The sequence below is a fragment of the Pomacea canaliculata genome, linkage group LG1 (genome assembly GCF_003073045.1).
Source record: "Pomacea canaliculata isolate SZHN2017 linkage group LG1, ASM307304v1, whole genome shotgun sequence".
NCBI lineage: Eukaryota > Metazoa > Mollusca > Gastropoda > Architaenioglossa > Ampullariidae > Pomacea > Pomacea canaliculata.
The window spans coordinates 8415589-8434245 of record NC_037590.1 but is presented as its reverse complement, the minus strand read 5'-3'; the positions used below and the strand labels follow the sequence as shown (position 1 = coordinate 8434245).

The 18657-nt window shown below is 40.0% G+C and overlaps 3 protein-coding genes across 5 annotated transcripts; 1 reads left to right on the top strand and 2 right to left on the bottom strand.

The window, feature by feature from the left end:
• Nucleotides 1-1306: 1306 nt before the first annotated feature.
• On the bottom strand, nucleotides 1307-2943 carry LOC112571176 (the record flags this gene model as incomplete). The annotated part of the gene is made up of 2 exons (XM_025250389.1): nucleotides 1307-1420; nucleotides 2353-2943. Coding segments are annotated over 2 exons (690 nt in total), but the record flags the coding sequence as incomplete, so codon positions are not given.
• On the bottom strand, nucleotides 2914-6609 carry LOC112557257. 3 transcript variants are annotated; one of them, XM_025227012.1, is made up of 4 exons: nucleotides 6481-6609; nucleotides 5362-5594; nucleotides 4659-4898; nucleotides 2914-3948 (listed from the first exon to the last, which is right to left on the bottom strand). In XM_025227012.1, the coding sequence occupies exons 2-4, from the start codon at nucleotides 5406-5408 to the stop codon at nucleotides 2946-2948; spliced, it is 1290 nt and encodes a 429-aa protein (XP_025082797.1). In that variant the 5' UTR covers nucleotides 5409-5594; nucleotides 6481-6609; the 3' UTR covers nucleotides 2914-2945. The 3 variants fall into 3 exon arrangements, with proteins under 3 accessions (XP_025082797.1, XP_025082790.1, XP_025082806.1); XM_025227005.1 differs by lacking the exon at nucleotides 6481-6609 and adding an exon at nucleotides 5897-6455; XM_025227021.1 differs by lacking the exon at nucleotides 6481-6609 and adding an exon at nucleotides 5716-5841.
• On the top strand, nucleotides 6484-18450 carry LOC112557248 (F-box only protein 33-like). Its single transcript, XM_025226993.1, has 4 exons — nucleotides 6484-6878; nucleotides 8053-8741; nucleotides 10292-10473; nucleotides 10665-18450. The coding sequence occupies exons 1-4, from the start codon at nucleotides 6496-6498 to the stop codon at nucleotides 10815-10817; spliced, it is 1407 nt and encodes a 468-aa protein (XP_025082778.1). The 5' UTR covers nucleotides 6484-6495; the 3' UTR covers nucleotides 10818-18450.
• The last annotated feature ends 207 nt before the right edge of the window (nucleotides 18451-18657 follow it).

The window sequence follows — 18657 nt, the reverse complement described above, 5'->3', positions numbered from 1 at the left end:
GGGTCACTTGTGCGAATTTCATGATTTGTGAGATGCGCGAAGGTAAAAATATGTTTTGACAAATAAATTTGCAGATGGTTTACGGCAGGTTTAGTTCTGGATATGAATGAGTCTCTAGGTCTCAAGCTGGTGATTGTAAATAACAAGCGATTTGCTAACTGTTACATAAATATTATAAGTACACAAAGATTTTAAAGAATGCAAATCCTATGTAAGTAATCCCTGATATACCTTTTTGTTATACACAACTCTAAGCCTTGCCGAAATTGCTAAATTTCAAACTTGTTCATATTCATATCACTGTTTTATCGTTTTTTTTTCTCTTCTATTTTTATTGGTCTGTTATAGAGACACACAAAAAAAAAGCTTATTCACAACAGTTTCTCATGTTTCTTCCTCGCATAATCCGTTCTGTACTAACGTGTTGTTCATTATATAAAAGAAGCTGTCACTCTTGTGTTCTCTTATCATTTTACATTTATTGATGCACAGCTTCCATTTCACCAATCGTACTTTATGAAATAACCTGTTTCTTGTTGTAAGTCACTTACTTCCTTAGAGGAGAAAGACTGGATGGCTTTGCACACAGAAAAACTTTAGTACCTATCTGTAAAACTCACGTGTGGAGTGACCAGGCGAACCGTAAAAATATGGTTCGGACAAGGTATGGAGGGATCCTAGGTCCAATCGTTTCGAGGAGCTCAGCCCCTCAGCAACTAACCAGTTGCAGTCAGTCTTAATCCTATTAGGTCTCGCTACCCGCACTGAGGCCACTGACAATTGTCTTTAACTAGTGCCCGCCTACTGATGAGTAAGATCAACAGTTCTAGCTAACACGCACACAGAAAGCGACTTCTGGTCTTACTGGCTCTACGTCTCTGCGCCAGACCGCATATCTTTGTCTGTGACTTCTATTCAGTCGAAAAGTTCCTATGTATATTAACTCGTGACTCGAAGTTTCCGCTACACTTGTCCGTCACAGACTTCCTGTTTTATGGTTCTATGGTTGAATCTCATCTCTCGTCTCCGCTGTCGCCCTTACTTTTACTGTGCGCTTACTGGCCTATCGTCGCTACCATCCCCGCTGTGCAGCATGATGGAGGTACGTCGAATACGGGCCGCCCAAGGCTCTCCCACCCCGCCCAGGGGCGAGGCGTCCTCGCAGTGCAGTCGAAGAACACAAAGGTATATGGCCAGGCACCATCGATGTATCACTACGGGCATGATTGCGGCTGATATAATATATCCGAGCCTGTGGTAGAGCGGTGGCTGTCGATGTCCTCACCCGCAGGCTACTGCATAGCCCGCTGATAAGTTCTTCTCAGTCAGCTCCGTCACCGGTTTGCGCTTGAAACGCCAGTACACCCGGCCGTTGGTCGGGTGGCGCACCTGCTCTGCGATGCCCAGTCCCAGGTCGAGCAGAACCGACCTGGCAATGTAAAAAGTGATGAATACCTCTTCGACAACTTACGATCTTTGAAAGCTATACATCTCAGACTCGTGGCATCACCACTTCTACCGCCCACTCCCCTCTCACACACCCTCACCTAACCTCAAGTAGATTTCAGTCGAAGTTAACCAACGGACTACAAGCCAGATACTCAGTAGAATGTGGACAAGAATGAATGGATGAGGGAATTGGCGACATATCTAAAAACAAAGCGACTCACTATTTTAAGGCCTAGAAGAACTAAAGACACCTACATACCCCTAGGGTTCTAGCTAATTAACTCACATGCCATGTGCTACACACATGATGTATGACGCTCGTAAGAAGAGAGATTCTTTTCTTTGCCCTTATCAACAATCTCTGTCATACTAAAACCTCAGAACTTCTAGTCCCAATAACCACGATGTAAGACCCAGACAGAAGTGGGGTTGGTAAACGCTTGCTGCGAAACAACAAAGGAAACCAAAAGCCGAAAATATCAAACTATAGCAGAATTCGACGAGAAGAACCATTTCTAGAGTGTGTGAGAGTGAAGGCTTATCTGATCGTTATGTTAGAATGTATTCATATGTATGCCTATTCAGCATGAATAAATTCATAAATGAAATCATTATCTTAGCGCTAAAATGAGGTGTGTGACTAGAACACACTGAGAAAATGATGTATAAGGACTTAACACTGTCATCAGATAAAGATATATTACAATGGGGGGGAGGGATTGGACAATTAGCCAGCAGTAAATCAAATATACGATTGACTGACAAAGAGAAAGAACAATATAGAGTCTACGACCGTTGTATTTTATTTTTAACCGCTTTAGTCTTAGATACATAGTCGCTTCAACTGCGCGCAAACTATGATCTTTAAACTCCTACTCATATGCACTTGGCCGAATCACAACTCACTTTCTGGAAAAACAGCGCCGATGCCCACGCCGGGTGCCTATTGTTGGTACCCGCCACCCGTACAGGAGGAGCGATGGACTTCTGCGCCGCCGTGGTGGCTGACACCCCGCACCCATCGTCGAAGCACTCCATCAGCCGTTTGACGCGCCGCGCGTGCATGGCGATGAACTGCGTGGGCTCCAACTGCACGAACTCCGCGGTCTGGCTCATCTCCGCCAGCTCCTCCTCCGGCGTGGCGGGCATCCAGGTGGCCGGAAGTTGCGTCACGTCGATGTCCACAGACGGCGATGGCGAGATCGTGCATGTAGGCACGTGGTGGGCCAGGGAGGGGGCGGGAGGGCAGGAGAGGTGGCCCCTGGCCTGGGGCGACAGTGCGGATGCTCCCGGCCCGTGGGTTGCGGCGGAGAACAGCTTGTTTGTTGCTGCTGTGGCGTCAGCCCCGCGGTTGGCGGCAGGTGGCCCGCTGGGCCTGCGCTCGGTGCCCCCATCATGGGATGCTGAGAAGGCAGCAAGCCCGCCATGCCCATATGCAGTCCCATGTTTGCCATGGCACCCGACCCGGCATCGAGCGACCCTGACCAGACATAATGTTAGTCATCAGACGGCTGCCTCGCTGGCTGCCGCCACTGCCACTGCGCTGCTGCTGCTGTTGTTCGCATATCCTGCTGATCCTGCTGCGAGTTTTGAGAGGAGGTGGAGCAGTTGCGGAAAAAACCTGGACTGAACATGAAGGTCATAGACATTTTCTGCTCCAAGAAGTACTTGCCAAGTTCCAGGGCTCTCGCAATGTCATCTATACCTATCTCCACCTCCTTTTCCTCGCTCGGCTCCTCTTCTTCCATACACAAATTCTTCGCGTAGTCTCTGCTTAATCCCTTGGTTGCCAACGTGGCGGCTTCGCTGAGTGCCTTGAGCACTCCTGCCAAACGCACCACGTGACCCAGTGACTTGCTGATGACGCCGCTGTGGTCTCCCGTGTTTAGCTGCGCCATGATAGTGGACCATTCCTCTTCCTGGAATCTCCGTAGCTCTAGCACAGCCTCTGGGGTGAACACGTAGCGGCACGAGCTCTTCGAGTGAGCTTGTGCAAGATGCCGGTAAATGTTCTTTAAAGTCAATGACTTCGACCTCCGCTCCCGACCGGCCCTGACCCCATACCCGCTCTCCACATTGTCCACTGGCGGAACGGAAAAAGGAGAGGGACTAGCTTCGGCCGTAGACGGGCAGGAGATGAGAAACCTGCCGGACATCCAGCTGGGAGACTTGACCGTGAGATTGACGATGTATTCCGGATCCGCGAAGCCGCACTGATTGAAGCACAAAAGGTGAGATAGGACGGTGGAGACCTGCGGCCAGAGAGCACTGTGTCCTTGCAAATGTTGCCGGCCGTGCTCCTTGCCGCTGTCGGGGGAGACGGTGAACTGGCCCGCGAAGCCTTCATACAGGTCCTGCATCTGGGCGCGGGACAGAATGTCGGGGTTCTGGGGGTGGATGTTCAGGCGGTGGTGGCTGTCTTCTAGTCTCTCTGTCACGTGCAGCATGCGCCCTTCGCTCTCCAAGCCAGGCTCCTCAGCTGATGCATTGTTGGTGTGCCTGTTTCCGAACAGTATACCCAGTTTTATCCCAGTCTCATGAATTAAAAAGAAAATTCTGAAATTACCTTTATCTTCTTTTTACACTGCATCACTTTTACTAATGCTACAAAGCCTTTCTTTTCAAATAACATAAAGCAGCATTATGATTATTTCTTCTTCCTTGTATAAGATACTGACATTCCAAACTCTTATGATTTGGGTATCCATTTGTACTCGCTGGTACCCATTCAGCTACCCATAAGTATGCAGCGTGTGCTCGCCTAAAGGTTCGGCCACTATTTCTCTAACCAGTGGAGCTATCAGCTTCTCCAGCTCGAAAAAATGCTTTGACATAATGTAATTTATAATAATAAAAAATGTAATTCTTGCTTTTCAGATCCTTTGAGAAGAAGGGAACTGAAGCGGCTTTGAGGTTATCTATATACATTCCTTATCCATGTATTTGATTTCCTCCCATGAGAGCAATTGCTACTACAGCTCTACAAAAATTCATACACCCTGTCAAGCCCGATAACTACTTTAAACTCTCCAGTGCCTTGGTGTACAAATCAATACAAAAGGTAACAACCCGAAACCCAGGAACTGAAGGTCAGAGTTTCGTCAACGAATGATATCAAACTACCCCTGCCTGTATACGATCCAATTCCTTATAACCCGGACGGAGAGCTGCATCGCAATGTACTGGGGAGTTGGTGTTCGAGTACCGACCAGTGTGAACTAAAGGCAGCCTCCACTCCACCGCATCGTCGCACTGTGCATCGCCTCCTCTCTGCAGCTGTCGTCTCTGTTCTCGTTGCACGTCGTCGATGAGACAGAGTAGAGGCGTCAGCACTTGTCTCAGAGCCGCCGACTTCCGAGAACTTGCACGAGCACCGATGGCAATCCACAGCACGGGCGGCTCGCTCCAGCTTGAGTGCACGCGAACTTCCGAGTGCGGGCCCATCAAAGCTGCGAGTAGCAAAGAGGAGAGAAAATGCTGTATCACCAGTCCTATAGCTTTCTCACTAAAGACAACTTTCCATTCAATGTTTTTCTTTATTTCACCCTCGCAGTCTATCAAATGAAGAAAAATGCGTTTGTGATTATAAGACCACTTTAATTATAATTAAACACAAACAGAGTCAACTTAAAAATTATAGTGGCTATGAAAATGCATGAAAAGTCACAAGTTATGAAAAAAATCTATACCACTTACTAGCCAGTGAACTCGTGCTCAGTCTCACAGATATATAACATACTATCAATTAAAAAGATTATGTTCAGCCAGTTTTCTTGTTTGTTTCACTTAATACCATGTTTTCTGCAATGATTTTGTTTTCCTGTGGGTTTTAAGCCTACAGTGCTAGGTATAGCAGGGCCTGTATATAAAGCGTGTGACCAACAGAACTGGCTTGTGCATTAAAAATCTCACCTGCGCAAATCGAAAGTAAAGGCATTAGGACATACTCGTGAGGGCATCCTGTCCCCTGCGCTAAATCAATCACAAGCTGCCCCGCCTTTGAGCCACACACGCGCGTGACGTCAGGTAGGGTAATCATCTGCGCTGTTCGGTAGCTCTCCCTCCACCCACCACTACCCCCACTGGTTACTTCAGTCGAAGGGTTCATTCTGACGCAGACGCCGTCGCCGTCACCTCCAATGGGGCTGCAAGGTAACGATTCCCTTAAAGATTGTCTACGATTCACACGCATCAACACAGTTGCCACAAATTCTTTTAAGGTGGCGACTATGCATTCATCTAATTATTAATTTAACGGTAACTGACCTTTTGATTGACTACATGCTAGGCGGCGATATGAGATGTGAAACAACACGTGGTGCGAATCGTGCAATAATAAAACAGTGTCCAGGGATACAGACAGGTTCAAAAGGTAGTTACAGGTGTACACACTACACGGTGCCAAGATAACATCTAAACAGCTACCCAAATCGTAGCACTGACCTACCTTTTTCTTTAAAAAAAAATCGTTCAGCTCGAAATACAGAAAATCGCAGCTGCGATGATCAAACCTCGATGTGTCACACACGGATAAAGCTTTTTGTTTGGGTTCATGTCCAAGCGTATTATTTCTTTCTGAGATCGGAATGCAAACAACATGGCAGCCAAGCTAAAAGAGTTGCCTTGCCTGTCTCGTCTCTTTATCGAGCGAGGGCGCTTGTAGGCTTGCTTGGCCAATCGTGCAAGGGAGTAAGCAAGCTATTTTTAGACTTGCTTGCGAGCAAGCGAGCGACCCATTGACGCGGGATATGCAGTCAAAGGGAAGTGATTGGAAAGAACAAATGAACAGTTTTAAAAGAGTGGCCTCCCTTCTATATTTGATGGTTGTAACACTAATACGCTTTATCCGACTAAGTATGTGAAATATTCTTTAGAAATTAAAGGATACAAAAATACATCGGGAAACAGTCTAGTGTGACAGGCATATTATTACTGTCATTACGAGCAGCCAAAAGATTTATTTTTTAACTGCAACACTCTCGTCACATGACTTTTTACTGAACGCAAAAGGCGGATCACGTGATTACATACGTCAGAAATGAAGAAATGGCAGATGTTGGCGACTGGGCTGTGTTGCCCAGTGTGCTAATCGTCGAAATTTACAGTTATCTGCCACAGGAAGATAGACTTGCAGCTTCAGTCGTTTGTCGGCGATGGAGGGCTTGTCTCTTCCACCCATCACTGTGGTCCGATGTTACGCTTGAGCTCAACTGTGGAGAGCGGCTTCGGAGCAACTTCCTTGCAAACAGATGTGGTCGTTTCGTGAAACAAGCAGTCGTCAAATTCAACTCGCGTAGCATCACCGAAGTAAGGGAATGCCTGCGAATTCTTCATATTTTGTCAGAAAACAAAAATCTTGAGAGCTTTTCGCTGCAGCCGTCAAGTTGTCACATCGACTGGCCAGATAATGAGTTCTATATTATTGACAGGTAAGCAAGTTTCATTTTGCGTAGTTGTTGTCTACCATCTGATCCGCGAGGCCCTGTTTACATCTATAGCCTCGTTTTCAAGCAAGATTTGGGTCACTTGTTTGTTTACCATCAATGCAGTGATGTGGCTGCAGACGCATACCTTCGCTATTTCAACAAATTAGAAGTCTTGCATTATTAGTTGCGTTGTGTGTAGACGGTGTTTGAAATTATTATATAGAACATACAGTTATCGCCATTTCTGTATTTCGCATGAATGTGCATTGGCAAGTGGTTTGCCAGCTGGCGTAGTGCCAACTAATTCGTGCATTCTTCGAAAGGATATAATCATTCAATATGTCAGTAAAATAACTGTTGAAGGTGCTGACTGCAGCGTGGATAAGTAATGACGTGTCATTAAATAAATCGTGAACCATATCTTTTTTTAAAAAAAAGGCATCTCTTTCAGTCGTGTTTTACAAAAAAAAAGTAGGTTAGAATTTTTAGTGCTTTCCTGCTTAAGAATTGACTACTTGACTGTGCCAGCAACATGTCAAATTCTAATGTCATATCTGCTGTACATCATTTTTGGCTTTCACATCCAATAACAGCAAAAAGCAACATTAACTGTTAGTTTTCATATAATATTTGATACAAAATGTTATGTGTGGAAATCAACAGCATCACATGAACAGGTACTAAGACATTAGAATTTTACATTAGTTAAGCTGGAAGCAAGGTTTCAGAAGCTTAAAGGAATCGAAGTTGTAATGGTCACTCAAAGTTTTATAGTTAAGCATGATTATTTAAATGTTTTTAAAGTGCCAGTGCCATGTCATTTGTAACTATGGTATGCATAACACCCTCATAAATATAATAAAAATTGTTTTTGAGATAGTACAGTCTTTCCTTAACAATTAAAAGGCTAAGAGACTATTTTTTATTAAACGCTGCAAGTTAAAAGTCATCTCGATCTGCAGTAGGCTACTAGTCTGGTCATTACCTAATGCAGAGTTTGTCAAGTTTTAAGGGGGCAAAAGGGATTTGCATTTAGACTACTATGCTTTATTTTAGTAAGATAATGTTTAGGTTTTCTTACCTGATAGTGCTCTGTTTATGTGCTGTGTGTAGTTTTTGCACTTGTATTTTCAGCAGTTGTATGTTAATATGGGTGTTTCTTGTTTAATTTTAATAGCTACTTGAACAGCATTGAGAAGTTGATCCGCACAGCGCGACACCTTTGCCATTTCTCTATGGGATGTGTGGAGCAGCTAATGATCTATGCTCCTGGATTGCTTCCAACTTTAGCAAGGCGTCATTCTCGGACTCTGCAGTCCCTGCACTTGGCTAATGTCAAAGAAGACTCGGAGAGCTATGACATCATGGACCTGAGCCCAACAGACTTGGCCCCTTTTTGCAATCTTCAGAATCTTAGCTTAGACTTTGACAACGTGACAGCTGAATTGCTTCTCAGCCTTGCCAAACCTGGACGCAGCCCACTGAAGAAACTAGGAATTCATGTGCATGGAGTAGAGCCTGACCACCCCCATGTTGACAACGCCACCTGGCAACAAGTACGAGAGGCATGTCCCCAGCTTGAAGTGACCCTGACATTAGTGCACTCTTATGAGGGTGTAGGTGCACTGCTATCCATCTTGCAGCCCTGCATGCCATTGGTGGCTCTGCGACAGTATTTTTGCTCACGTGTAAATGCTGCAGCTGTTTTCTTTCTGGGGAACCACATGAGTGATGAGATCCAGTCACTAGAGATCCTGGAGGGGATGTCATCAACAAACCCTGTCTACTATGAGTCATTTGCTCCAGAAGACCCATTTGTTATGCTTGCTTGGCGGTGCACCAAACTTAAGACACTTCGCCTAATAGGTTAGTAATACCTTGTTTGATGATAACTTCATTCAAAAAGTGAAGGGTTATTGGGATCTTTAGCAGAGACAGTTGCTATTGTGTTAAATTCTGTTTGAGGCAAATTGTTTCTAGGATGATTCAGCTTACTCATTTTTACCTAGAAAATGATTGATTACATTGAAATAATTCATTTGAATAAGCATAAATATTACAGAAAACGTCTTATTAGTTTATTCACTGTTTTCTTAAATGTTGGAACTCAGCATTTTTTAAACCTGTTTTGGAAAAAAAAGTACTAGGAAAAACAAGTAGACTTAAAACAGATTTCAAACGGGACATTATAGGGAATCAGTGATGCTATTTAAGTTTTTAGGACCTTTTTGTATGATTTAAAATAGTGCTGCTTTTATCAAATGAAAAGAAGCCATCTGCAGTTATGTGCATTGGTACAGATTTTTGTAAACAAAGTAATTTTTTTCCCCCTAGTGTATTTATTGTCTTTTACAAAGTGTGTATAATATCTCTTTTCCTTTCTTTCAAGCAATTTTGTAACAAATTTTCAGGTAAATAGTTGATAGTGCATTGTTGGAGGTCTGGGTTTTTTTCACCTCATGTTGATTAAAAAAACCATAAAAGTAATTGAGTAATCAAAAATAAGCAATATAGATAATTTGTATGGTGTTACAACCACCCGTCCAACTCACATACACACCAAGCAGATCAATATGTTGTAACATGTTATACTTAATAATAACAGGATTTATAGAGCATATCCCTACTGTACAAGTGTGTGTTTAACACACACACATGTATATATATAAAAAAATATATAAATTCATGGAGCACAGCTTCCCACTTTGAGTGGAAAGCTAAATGTGTAGTTCATGGGAAGATGATTTACAAAGCATCATGAATAGTCATGCGGCAACAGGAGATTCCATCAAAGAAAAGCAGCATTAGAATTGCAGATGTCAGTTGCAGGAAAGATTGCATGCTATGAGCAGCAGCAGTCGGTTTCTCCATGTCTGCTGAATCCTCCAGCAAAGAATGCAGGTTGTTGTAAATCATTGTCTGAATATAACTAGAAGGTAGATTCAAAATCATTGTGAATCAAATCTTTGATCGTAAATACAGAACTGAAGACAAATACAGCTTAACCAGAGCAGTTGTCTTTTACAGCAGAGTTAATTATTTTTAAAATAACTGGATGCTGATGATTACTGCAGCGATTGGTAATAAAAAAAAAAACTAGATTCCAAACATATAGAGCGCCAATGTTGAAAAAAGTCATGACTTGACTGTAACAATACCAGAATAATACCTGCCCTGCTGAGGAATAATAATACTCTGTGGCAGGACACAAAAAACACAGTGGAAATTAAAGTTCTAAACTTATGAGGAACTTGCACATGCAAAGGCACAAATCAGCTGTACACACCACTGGGAATGTTAAGAAACAAAGAAGAGCACAAAAGATGCCAAGCCAGTTAGGTGTAGCGTCATTTTTTCCATATGTGTATGTGTATGTAAATGAATAAGGAGTATTATTTCTATTTATCAACAAACAGGTTTAGAAATGTCATCCAGTGACCTTATTGCAATTGCACGATTGAGGGGCCCTCATCTAGAACACTTTGATATACCAGTCAGCTGCATATCTCATTCCATGGTTGATTCTGATTGGGAAGGCAGCTATGGAAGTTTGCCCCTTGTTGTTCTTGGTGAGGAGGTCAGACACTTTAGTCAGCAGGTAAGGAGTAGTATTTTTGGATATTTAATAAATAATTTAAGCCAGTTCAACTTTCAAAATTGACAAAACATTTCTTCTAGTTGTGCTTAAAATTATGTGGGTGTGGGTGGATGGAGAAGGGAAGGCAGAGTGCCTTTTTTGGTTTGTAATTGCAGGTCCACTTAAACTAATAAACTTTATTTGTTTCATAGGTATCAGACAGTCTTGGTCGCGAGTGGTGGCCCCTTTCGGATCGAGAACTGCCAAATGCCATCCTGAACAGTAGGGCAGATGCAGAGAAAGCCTACATGAGCATCCTGCTTGCTGACCAGTATCCCCCTACTTTAGTGAAACGTAAAAAGTAGTCACATCTTGCTTAAGAAATTTGTACCAACTTCATCTTTTAGCTGTTTTGAAACCAAAAATAGCAAGATGAAATATTTATGGAATAATTAGCCAACAGATACAAAAGCTTTTACGATTCAAAACAAATCCCATCTCATTTTTATGTCTAAGCATAACGTCATCTGTTATTGTCTAGTGGTGAAGAAATAGTACATGTTGAACTTGTAAATGTGGCTCTGACTCATTGCATGAACAAACAGTTTCAACGGTAGTAGACTGCACTAAGCTTACCAGAGTGCAGATTAAGGACCAAACATGATGAAACATCACGCACACTGTGTGAGACTGCTTCAGGCTATGTTAGGAGAGAAGAATGGCATGTTTCATTGCAGAAGATCATGATAAAAATTAGTCTCATCAATTGTTTCTTAAATTGTTTGATTTTCAATAATGTGAAGACAAGTTCCAAACATGGGAGATGCAGCATCTGATTAACATAGAGCGTCGATGGTTTTCACAAAAGCAGTATTTTGAAGCAAAAAAGAATGCTACCATCCATAAAAAAAATAGCTTATAGCGTTGTCTAGAAAGCAGCACTTTGTCCAACAGGTTTTTTTTTTTTTTTATGGTGGTTGCTGTAAACTAATCTGGCACCTTTAATCTTTTGTTCATCCTGTCTAGCGGACTAATTTCTCTCAGGCCATCTTGTTCTAGTCTGCATTCTGTTTCCTATAGAGTACAAACATTTACCACACAATGGCACTGAAATAAATGTTATCAAGATAGTGTCTTTTAAATATCTAATGTTGTTTATAATTTTGCTGTCCACATTAATGTGATTTTTCTTGGGTACATGTTTTCACCACGGAGGTGTGTCTTTGTATTAATGACAGATGTCAGAAAATGATGTTTGATGTTTACTTGAAGTTTACTTAGAACATGATCCAAGAAATGTTTTTGTTGTGAAACTTCTGTGCAGAGATCTTTGTTGAGACATTTCTGTTTGGTATTTTGTGTTGTTGTTAACAAGCAGACCTCACCTAAAATAGTTTAACTGGACTTCAGATATTTTGATTGAATTATTTACTCCATGATTTTGCCTAAATCCACCATACTGGAAACCTATATTTTCTATATTTTGTCAGCTGTATGCTGGATAAGGTTGGGTGATTTGGTTCAGGTTAACAATATCAGCGTTAAGGTGCACAGGAAATATTTAGACAAAGCTTTGTTAGTTGTTGAATGAAATCCAAATATAAAATGCAAAAATATTCTTAACAGAACCAGAACACAATTTAGCAGCCAGTTTACTGCTTTTCGTGTCTTTTTAAACCCAAATACCCCATCCCTTGAAGCAAAGGCCTCTCTCTTAGAGTGGGGTTTTCTACATTTAATTCCTTAATTAAATACTTGATCTCTCTGTCATTGTCTATTATATGTATGCACACAAAATCAGTGCCAAGAAGAAAGAACACTATTGCATCGGTTTCTTTGATATGCACCAGCATAAGAACAATTGTGCATACACCTCATACATAAACCTTCACACTTGATGTGACATCTCACAGTCACTGCACAACACGTTTCTCACAAGCAACAACTGCCATGAGATCTTTGGATCATGAGAATAAATGGCACCTTGGTGTAAGACAATATCATTTTTACTTAGTTATCTTTTGTCTTCAGGTATTAAAGATTGAGGTTTACATAAAGACATCTTTGTAAATATGTGTAGTATCCAGATGATGGAATTGTTGGTAAACGGCTTTGTGCTAAGTGTCTCTGTTGATTGGTTAGTTGTTACTTGATGTTATCCATGATTATTACTTGTATCAGGTGGTCGGATTATTTCAAAACCTTTTACATAAATTGTAGACCAGCACTTATATCAGGTATTGTGCACCTGTTTTTTGAGAATCTTTGCCTTGTGATTACATTTTTTTAAAGGTCTCTTAGACTGAAAATTGATGAAGACATGTTTTAAGTCTTGGTTTGTCCAAATTCAGCACCACCTGGTGTTGGCATTTCTTTACAGATGCAATCTACTAGTGCCAGAGTTGAGTTGGATTGAGACATTTTAAATATGAGTGCTGCAGCCCAACAGATATTCTGACTCCAGCCATATAGACTGAATTTAATTGTCTTCTGTGGAATCTCTGACAATCCAGCATGCCAGGCAGAAAATGTTATATTTTTTATGAATTTCTGGCAACACAAAGCTAGTCACCAAAATTGTACAAACAAATGTGGACTTTATGAAAATACAAAGCTCAAAAGAGTTCCCTTGGGATCATTACTGTGCAGCATGCAGAGGAGAAGTGGAGAGACTTCATCTGCATTCTGCATGATTGTTACTGTCAGCATCAAAAAAAGAAATATCCTCAGAATGCATTCACTTTTGATGTTTTAATCATTCCAGTACCCTTACCATTCAGCCCAGGTATTTTGAAGGGCATGGAGAACATTTTTGTTTGGGGAAAAACCCAAGTCTGTGATGATGGCTAAAAGGATGACAGGGGGAGCACTGCATTTCGTTGTTGCCATGATGACAAGAACTGAGAGCTCCTAATCTGCAAATATTATTTGCAAATTTGCTATTGCTGCCTTACCATACATGTACATAATTCTGCCAAAGGGACCTCACACATCTGAAGAAATGTTATCCGTATTTGAAACTACATTATTCGTACTTGCCAGTCTACCCTGAAATGGTGTTCTCGTTGGCTCTAGGTTCCCCCACTCTGTTGGACAACATCATAAATATTCAAACGCATCAAGACCAAAGCATTTTCTGTGATAATGTTCCATGCTAGACGAAAAGCATTTATGAGTCAACACAACTGATTCATGATAACAACAAGGATGCTATGCATTCGGCACGAAGAAAATTGTGTGGTTGGCAAGGTGATGTGTTTGTCTTAAAAATACCTATCTGCAGGCAGACAGGTCACATCAAGAATTTTTTTATAGAAAAATGGAGGTATTTGTTTGCTTGACGTGAGAAATATCTGATTGAGATCTTGGCGGATGAAGAATGGAATGAGACTGCGGATCACAGCGTGAATAATTATGGTGTGTGTACCTTGCATATTTTATATTTGTGTTCACCATTTTGCTTCCTGGACAAAACATCTAGCCTTGAGGCATTTACATATGTTTGAACATGCCAGAGCTATATGTTCTCATACAAAGTAATATTTTGTTGATCCAGAATCCCATTACAAAGTGCATGTCAGGCTGCTGGAGAAAGATTTACTGATTTACATTGTTAGTTTTTGATGTAACTTTGGAAAAATGGAGAAAAAACAAGTTCCATAACACCTCATGGCACCTTAAAATTTTCACTGTTCAGCTCGATTAATCATTGGGGAGAGCTTTGATGGTAAAAGATATATTTAAAATTCAGATCTTTGTCAATAAAGTAATGCAAGAGAAAGGATATTGTGCTTTCAAACAGTCATCTGTATTTATTTTTCTTTCCAAATGAACTATTTGATGTGGTACATACTATAGAACTGTCATCTCAAATGCCAAATTCTGTCATTAGTGCAGAAATATATTGCTATGACACCAGCTTGCATTTGCTCACTGGTATGTTGTGATGCCCTTAGAAAAAGGGAAAACTGTGTTTGCAAGAAAATTACTTTGTATATGTTTGTGTAAAGTTTTGAAGATGTAACAACAAAAAATATTTCCAATAACACTTACAGCCTTTTTCTTTGAGTTTTCATTTAACAGTTTGGTCATCTGCAGTTCATTACTGCTGGTCATATCCAGGCAGTAATTATTATCAATGCAGACATCTCAGTCTACAGTCAAAGTTGACTTACAGCATGCTCATGTTCATCAAAGATGTTGAAAATTGAAACTGTAGTACAGTGACTTAGTGCAATCTATTCTTTGAAAGAAAAGTTCTGCCTTCTGTCAATCATACTGCACAGCAGCAAGGCAAGAAAGTGTGAGTGCTGACTATTCAATATTTATCATGACTGTGCCCTAAGTTTGCTGTTTATGCCACAGTCTTTCAGTTCAGGAGCAATGGTAAAAGAAAATGATCTTGATGATTTTCTCAGTAGTTATGTGAGTGGCAGCATGTGAAAGCCGGCAGTCAGAACTGACTTGTGGTGTATATTTTTGATTATAATGGGAACAAGTTACGTGCCATCTTTTCACAATGCACATGGCACGAGTCTATTCTGGCAGTCTTTTCACCATCAGTTCAACTGGAAATTCATCCCCTAAGTATGTTTAGACAACATTAGATTGGTCTTTTTAAAATTGCATGTTATTTCAAAATTTGTAAGCTACTGAGAAGCTCAGGATGCTTTATGTGTGGTGGGTTAAACCTAAAGTGTAGCTTATACTTATAAGACACGTGAGTTATTTTAGGTTGATGAAAAGTAAAATATTGTTGGCTTGTATCCTGTAATGTTCAGGCTTTATCGTACTAAACAGTGTTGTCTGTTGTGTCTGTTTTCTCCACATTTTTGCATGCTGTTGAAGTTTTTTCCCTTGCTGTTTTAAACTAATATTCACTTAGAACTAGCAAAGGGGAAGCATCCCTTCTTTCACTTAAATGCATGTTTGTATCAGTATATTTCCATCATTAGTAGAGACACTTCATTCCTCATGTTTTGTGAAGTTAACTGTAGCATAACATTACCTGACAAACATTAAAATGTATATGATGCTGCTTATCTGTTAATCATCTTCCACCCCACCCCCTTTTGCATCCTGTCATATTTTTAAATACACCTTAAATGGAGATATCTCTTATTGAGATATACAGGGGAAGTGGTATTTGCTGTGAATAAATGCTTTCCTCTACCTTTTTTAAAAAATGTCAGATTAAGAGGAAAAAAAGATTTCTGATTACAGAGTAGACAGTGTAATTACCATGTTTGTGTACTAAATAAAGTATTGTAGTTGGCGACCAACACAGCTGTCTACAACAAGTACCAGCTGTCTGATCAAATGCGCTCATTAAAACAAGCATTGTCACTTGAAAATATTTAACATTCTACATTTGATGTGGTTGTCTAGGTAGCAGGAAAACTGTCGTAATTGAGTTTTTAGATCATAGGTGTTATAAATTTTAATAGAAATGTGATGTTGAACTTTGAAACACTTTTTAAAATTACTGATGTTTTATATGTCTCGTCTCTGGCAGTGTTCAAGCCTGCCTAAATAGACACTTAATGGAGAATGTTTATAAGCATGCATTTTAACATGAAACTGTTACATATGCTAGTAATCGGGAAATAGCATGTAGACCATTTCCCTCCCCCCAACCTTTATTCATGAACCCCAGTGGCTTATCTCAATAGTAGCAACTGCTTTGTGTTTGACAGGGTGTTCACAGGGTCACCATCTAGAAAAAGTTATGTGGTGTAGACAAGGGGAAAGAAAACTGACATTTTGTGGAATGCAATTAAGGCATTTTAGGAGTGGGATTCAGAGTTCATCATATGGGTGTTTTTGCATATACTCACACTCCTATGGCTGATACACTGGCTTTAGAGTTTAAAAAACTGGCAAATTCTTTTACCACAAACCTATCCTTTTTCATAGCTTATGAGTGTGGACAATTAGAGAGGGAAAGCAGTGATCTGAGATTAGGGAATTAAGGAGCAGATTTATTTAGATTACTTTTCCTGGCATTCTGGAGAGGATTCTTTCCCCTCGTTTTTAACACATCAACTTGGGGTTAAGAGTAGCAACAAAGTAGACATAGTAAGATCTGCTTTGATGCAAAATGCATGCATATGTTATTCCATTTCCTTCTGATATAAAAAAAAATATTTGAGTGAATCACAGGTAAATGTTCAAAACAAAAAAAGATAAAAGCAATAAATAAAACAGATTGGTAGTTTTAAAAAGAAGCTCAGTAAATCTAAATCTATGGCTCTTTCAGGGAACGAGAAATTGTTTCATAATTTTGAAAGTGATATTGTGACAGAATGAGAAATATTGTGAAGCCAACTGTGATTGGAAACTTGGAGCAAACTTTTGTCTTAACCTGTTTCAGAGGTTTTCTGCTACATGCATCTTTTTTTTTTTTTAACTAAAACATTTAAGCATAGGTAAATGAGTCTTCACTTTGTTTTACCCATCAAAATTTCTTGACAGCAAGTGTTTGGTGATTCTACAGTGGACTTAAAATTCTTATGTTGACTGTTTCATGACAGAATGCTTCATAATAATAAATTGATGAAAGATAAAGTGGGCTATACATAACATTCTTGAAAGAAAATAAATTGCTTAAAGAAGGGACATTTTTATTTGACATTCTTGGGTTTTTGAGTTTTTTTCCCCTTTAGTTTTTGCTCTTTATTTTGTGGGGACCACAAGGTTAAAGCAAGATGGCTTCTTGTTTTATCCCAACATAAATGTATCTTTCTGCAACAGTGTTGGGGTGTTGAAATATTTTAAATGTTCCAAGCCATTTGTTTTTTTAAGCAGAAATAACCACATTTTTAATATAATGAAGATAAGATAGGGAAAGGTCATCGTAAGTTTTTTTTTCAAACAGTCTGGTTGAGGTTTATTTGACAACAGTATAAGATATAGATGTTATGTGGGTAATGCATTTTGTGGCTATCATACAAAACCTTGAGCATTTATATTTTGGGTAAATTCTTAAGAAGAGATGAGAAGAGGAGAAAAGAGTAGAATCACAAAGATGCCGCATGACTAAAGGTTAAGCACTTCTAGCACAAGTAAAAGTCTTACACTGTAGGGAGCAGGGTGTGGTTGGTGTATTTTGTGCTGTGATTTTATAAAATTTGACATATTTTGAGTAGTTACTTGTGTGAGAATGATGCGAATTAAATTTTAAAATTTCCAGCATGTCGAATATTGTTTATGTGAGTCTTGTGCATATACCCTCCCCTTGATTTTAGATTGTTGGCCCAGAAGAGGTGCTTTTAAGGGTAGCTGTCCAATTTGCATTTCAGCATACCCTTAATAACTAGAAGAATGTACCGGCAAAAGAACATGGATGATGTCTTGCCACCAGTCATGATGAATTGGAAACAGTGTAGCATTTTCATGTAAAGGAAAGAAAGCAGAAAGTAGTTATGACTAATCATTACTTCTGAGATCTTGTGATTTCTGGGGTACGCACACTTAGAAGATAATTTTGATTGAGCAGTAATTAAATCGACAGTTTTTAAAAGATCTTTGCAAATTTCAGTAAAACAAGATACAGCTATGTGCTGCAGGATTTATGGATATGTTTATTGTGATTGTCCCATTTTTTTCTTTCTTTCTAACTTGGGGTCAGATTTGTATTGGTATTTCTGTTGGGTTTTTTTTTTTTAAAACTTTAAGGTGATTAGCATCAAGTGTATCTTGCCTTAAACAAATTTGTGGTGTGATCTGTTATGAAAATGATTGGCTTGGTGTTTTTTTCTGGCCAAACAGTTTGTCACCTCTTTCTAATGATGGCTCCAAGTTAATCTGTAGGTAAGATCTATTTTCAGCATTTTGTGCACAAATACCAGTGCACCGAAGACATGTGCCATAAATTTCCATAACTGAGGGGAATTGACCTTTTATTGATACTGAGACATTACATTTTGACTGGAGAAAAAAGAAGAGAAAAAAGTTGTCAGTGTGCACTTTTTGTGAAATAAAGTTTCCTGGGTGTACCATGCCTCTATGTATACTATATGCGCATGAGTGTGCAAATTCTATACAAGAAGAGCAGTCTGTCTTGAACGTTGACAAGACATGTATGTATGGGATCTACGTTCATGATCAAACATATGTCATACAAGACGGAATACATTCCATAGCAAATATAGTTCTAAATAGCACACCGAACAGATTTTGATTGTCATATTCGTGTTGAGCACA

What these genes read in the sequence shown, in the direction of transcription:
- LOC112557257 (XM_025227012.1), bottom strand. Translation starts at nt 5,408, where the DNA reads ATGCCCTCACGAGTATGTCCTAATGCCTTTACTTTCGATTTGCGCAG. An exon ending in TTTACTTTCGATTTGCGCAG is followed by an intron (nt 4,899 to 5,361) that starts GTGAGATTTTTA and finishes TGCTACTCGCAG; the next exon opens with CTTTGATGGGCCCGCACTCG. An exon ending in GCTGCCTTTAGTTCACACTG is followed by an intron (nt 3,949 to 4,658) that starts GTCGGTACTCGA and finishes GTTCGGAAACAG; the next exon opens with GCACACCAACAATGCATCAG.
- LOC112557248 (XM_025226993.1), top strand. Translation starts at nt 6,496, where the DNA reads ATGGCAGATGTTGGCGACTGGGCTGTGTTGCCCAGTGTGCTAATCGTC. An exon ending in GAGTTCTATATTATTGACAG is followed by an intron (nt 6,879 to 8,052) that starts GTAAGCAAGTTT and finishes TAATTTTAATAG; the next exon opens with CTACTTGAACAGCATTGAGA. An exon ending in TAAGACACTTCGCCTAATAG is followed by an intron (nt 8,742 to 10,291) that starts GTTAGTAATACC and finishes ATCAACAAACAG; the next exon opens with GTTTAGAAATGTCATCCAGT.